At 35.6% G+C, this 4424-nt stretch overlaps 1 protein-coding gene across 2 annotated transcripts in view; it reads left to right on the top strand.

Annotated features, from left to right (window-relative positions):
* RAP2A (RAP2A, member of RAS oncogene family) overlaps positions 1-4424 on the top strand; it is a 34159-nt gene extending 29735 nt beyond the window's left edge. For both annotated transcript variants that reach the window (XM_032151129.2, XM_032151127.2), the window contains one exon: positions 2140-4424. In XM_032151129.2, the coding sequence (XP_032007020.1) occupies positions 2140-2377 (238 nt within the window). In that variant the 3' untranslated portion in view covers positions 2378-4424. The remainder of the gene's footprint in view (positions 1-2139) is intronic.

Raw genomic sequence — 4424 nt, 5'->3', positions numbered from 1 at the left:
TATATAAAATATATAATACTGTATTTAAACATACTCTTTAATATTTATCATTTATCTCAACTAATAGAAAGTGATGTCTTATCACTTTTTATTATTCATAGACAGACTGAAATTTGTTTTAACTTAAATTCAACCAATAAGTTTTACTTAATTTTATTAATGTTTTTAAGTTACTCCACTGCCAAGCAGAGCATTTTAAAGCACACTGTGATGTATATACTGTCATAAGAAAAATTAAATGTAATTACATTTTGCAAGTAACACAAATTGGAAGCTGACATTGTCCTGACATGGCTGGCAGTGTCTGCTCCCTGCCAAGCTTCTCTGTATAGCCGAACAAGAGAGTTTATATGCAAAGTAGCAAATATATGGTGTTTTGTAATGCAGCTTTATTCTGACTGCCACTTGCCCTCCTAGAGGCCATAGGATGCACAAATTGTATGTAAGAGTCCTAGAAGATGTTAAAAACCCTTGTGCCTTATGTTCAGAGTTGTCAGCATGATCTAAGGCCTGAAATCATAAGGTACAGTAGTGTACAGTAAATTTATATAAAGTCCTTTGATATAAATTGATGTTGTCCAAATTCATTTCCTATAAAATGATAATATCCAAATTCTAGGTTTGCCTTTGATGTTATTACTTCCACTCATTTTTAAGTTGTTTTCATGTTTCACATTGCCAAATGGCACACTACCTGGAGTATGCCCTCTTGTTGAGACCATTCTTAGTTTGATATAGTGTCAAAGAAAAAAAGTAAGAATGTTGGGAATTTGGTTCGCTTTACAAGTTAGGTGAGTGGAGAGAACCCTCTTGACAGGATGATGAAATTTGTGGAAGTATCATAGCAAATAATAACCACCTGCCTATTATCCAGTTTCCTGAATGATAAAAATTGTCTATGCATCCTGCCTCAAAGGCTTGACCATGGGGTGGTTTTCTCTTCTGATAGATTAGCTGTGTCCAGTCACATTTGTTATCACTTTTGTGTGATCTTGCTGTTTACCTCTTTTAAATCAGAAATACATTCTGCTTATGGGAAGACACACACACACACACACACACACACACACACACACACACACTGATTTATACTAAAATCACAAAAACCTTTTAAAATGTCTTGTGAAAATATATTAGCTACCTTTCTTAGAACAAACATAAAGAATAGTAAATAAATGTGCAGGCCAGCACCAGTGTTGACATCTGTTGTGACCTGTGCTACATGGAGTAACCATTGTAGAGACAATCATCTTAGGCACCAGAATGACTTAGCTTTTTTCTTTGTTCTTTCTTATCACTTACTATTTTTATTAGTTTAGCTTTTTCCAAACATGTTTACTCAGAGATACCTATTTTAGTTAGGAAGAAAAAGAGAAATAACACCAATTAAAGCTAATTGAGGCTGAATTCTTGTCAGTCTTAAAAGAATCCTAATTGTTTCTCTTTGAACTGACTAATCCATAAAAGTTTTCTGAAGGAATGGGGTGTGGTTGCATTTGATGGCTTCCATTTGGATGATTTCTACTAGCTTTTTTATTTGAGAACTATTAGAATGAACATGATCATTTTTTCAGGCTGGAGTGCAGTGGCACGATCTCAGCTTACTGCAACCTCTGCCTCCCGGGTTCAAGCGATTCTCCTGTCTCAGCCTCCCGAGTAGCTGGAACTACAGGCACCTGCCACCACACCCAGCTAATTTTTGTATGAACATGATCAATTTTATACACATAGAACATAGTAAAATGCTGATAATTATAAGTTGTTTGTTTACTCATTGGAGCTATTTACTATGTGATCAACTGTGAAATTTTGTGCAACCCTCTCTCAGAATGGAAAAAAAACATAAGAGGATTTAGCCTGAGTTTCTGAGAATAATTTTCCAAGTATATCTGGAAAGGTAAATTGATTTTAAAGGATGTATAATTGATTAATTAAAACATCATTTCATAAAACATTTTATGATCCACTGTGAGAGCAGCTTCAAATGCCCTCAGATAAGTATCAAGCCAGGCGGTACAAATCATTTTCATGCAACTGAAGATACCGTTTATGTTGGATAGCCCCCAGAAACGAAAATACACATGACCTGTTTAACTTTGTGCTATTACAATGTATGTGTGTTTTGTTTATTCTCCATAGGTATGAGAAAGTGCCAGTCATCTTGGTTGGGAACAAAGTGGACCTGGAAAGTGAGAGAGAAGTATCGTCCAACGAAGGCAGAGCCCTTGCTGAAGAGTGGGGCTGCCCCTTTATGGAAACTTCCGCTAAGAGTAAAACAATGGTGGACGAACTCTTTGCAGAAATTGTGAGGCAGATGAACTATGCTGCTCAGCCTGACAAAGATGATCCATGCTGTTCTGCATGTAACATACAATAACATCCAAATATGGCTGTCCTAGATGGGATTTGCCCAATGTTGTAGGTGATAGAAAACTCGCCTACTCCACTGCAGAACTTGCAGGATGCGTGGTGTTAATCTACAGAGAACTGCAGCCCTTATTCAGAATTGAGCAGTGATTGTCGGTTGATATCTCTGAGTAACATTTGGGTTCAGTAACTACAGTTTTCACCATTTGTCCTCAGTCTCCTTTATGCATCTGCAACTTTAAGGCATAGTCCATCGATCTACAGGGTGATCTCATTTGAAAGCTATGATGGCATTGTCGCTGAGTTGACAGAAGCAACTATTGTATAAACTAAAAATAACCATAAGGGAGAAACCAGAAGAATTCCTCTGACCACTTACAATTAAAATATTTTGTCTTCTTTAAAAAAATAAGTACAGGAGAAATATTTTCCTACAAGAGTACTGAATTTCAGGAATTGGGATAGAGCTTCTAACCAATGTATTCCGTCAAGTAAGATAATAACAGCTGACCTGCCAACAGCATTACAGGGAGATTCTTTGCTCAGCTAACACATTTCTGTTTTTCAAAATTGATGCTTAATTGTAACTGTTATTCTAATTTGTGACATGGAACTAAGTCATGCTGCAATCCTTGATAGAGCAAAACTCAGAACAGGTTATGTAAAAATATAGTCTGGCTTTAGAATTTATTAAATCACCTGCTTTGCCACAGAAAATGGAGGCTTTCACAAGGGTTTGATAGAATTAAAACCCCAAACCCGCCCTCTGTTATGAGTGGTCTTTATAACTTTACTGAACAAGAGGGAAGCAACTGTGATGAGAAGAGATTACCTAGCCTTACTAACAAGAAGCATTCTAATAGATAAACTAGTACCATCATGTAAGGAAAATGAAGCCATGTTGCATCCACATGTTCCCGTTTGCAGAAACCTCACAGGACAGTACGAATATCTGGCATTTTTAAGTTCATTAAAGCAGCAAATTCCTTCTCGCCTTTAAGGGCTATGGTTGTAGTGTGACCCGTGGCTAACCTGCTTTCAAAATCAAGTTTGCTGTAGCAGAGCTTTATTGCAGGCATTTTAAAAATTGAATAACCATGTGAAATAATTTGGGCTTAAAAGTGAACATAAATTATAGAGTGGAAGGTAAGGGACAAAAGCCTTTTACCTTTAATTTTCCTGGAGAATTATATAAAGGTTTTCTTAGAACAATTTTGCCCTGATTACCGAAGCGTCAAATAAAGCTGCAGTGAAAATTTTGTTTTGAAAAGGTGCTCAAGCTCTTACATTTTTGGTTTTCATAGTCATGAAGTATTTATCATTTGCATGACTAATGGCACAGGAAAAACCTATTCATAAGTTTTACAATCAAGTATAGAGGGGTCTTCAGCTAACTTAGTTATAAATGCTGAAAACATTATCTTGAGCTGGGCCTTGGGAGAAGAATTTGGCCTTCAGAACTGCAATATCACTGAGCCTGCGATCTGTACACCACCCCACATTTTGTTGGTTTCACAGTCTTGTGCAAGTAACCTCTGGTCTTACGTGTGTAACTGAGAGAAGAGTGTGTGTTTGTGTGTGCATGTATGTTTATTGTTCCTAAGAATTTGGCACAAGTCAGAGATAATTGCCTATACTAAGAATCTATACTGCAGAATATAGTGTATCAAAAACTTTTTTCTTTTAAATTATTAAAGTGTCTTTTATACTTTTATGAAATCATTGGTAGCCCCCCAAGTGTTTAGTAACTGGCATTAAGCTTAGAGGATGAAAAAAAAAAAAGATAGTATTTTTCATAATGAAAAAACTGAAGAGATATGTGAATGAAACCAGGCCATAGCTGTCAAAAATCTTTGACTTTTGAATATTTACATTCTTTAGTATAATTTTTTATAATCCTCAGTTATGAAGCACCTTGTTTATAGGACAAAAAAATTTAACCAATTTTATTGAAACAAATTTCACTGTGTAAAAGTTGGTTTGATTCAAACATGTAGAGAAGTTGGAGATTCAAGATATATGATTTATCTACTGAAATAAAAATATTTGTTAGTGAA

Source organism: Hylobates moloch, unplaced genomic scaffold (assembly GCF_009828535.3).
Source record: "Hylobates moloch isolate HMO894 unplaced genomic scaffold, HMol_V3 SCAFFOLD_4, whole genome shotgun sequence".
Classification (NCBI taxonomy): domain Eukaryota; kingdom Metazoa; phylum Chordata; class Mammalia; order Primates; family Hylobatidae; genus Hylobates; species Hylobates moloch.
This window is presented reverse-complemented; position numbering and strand designations above follow the sequence as displayed.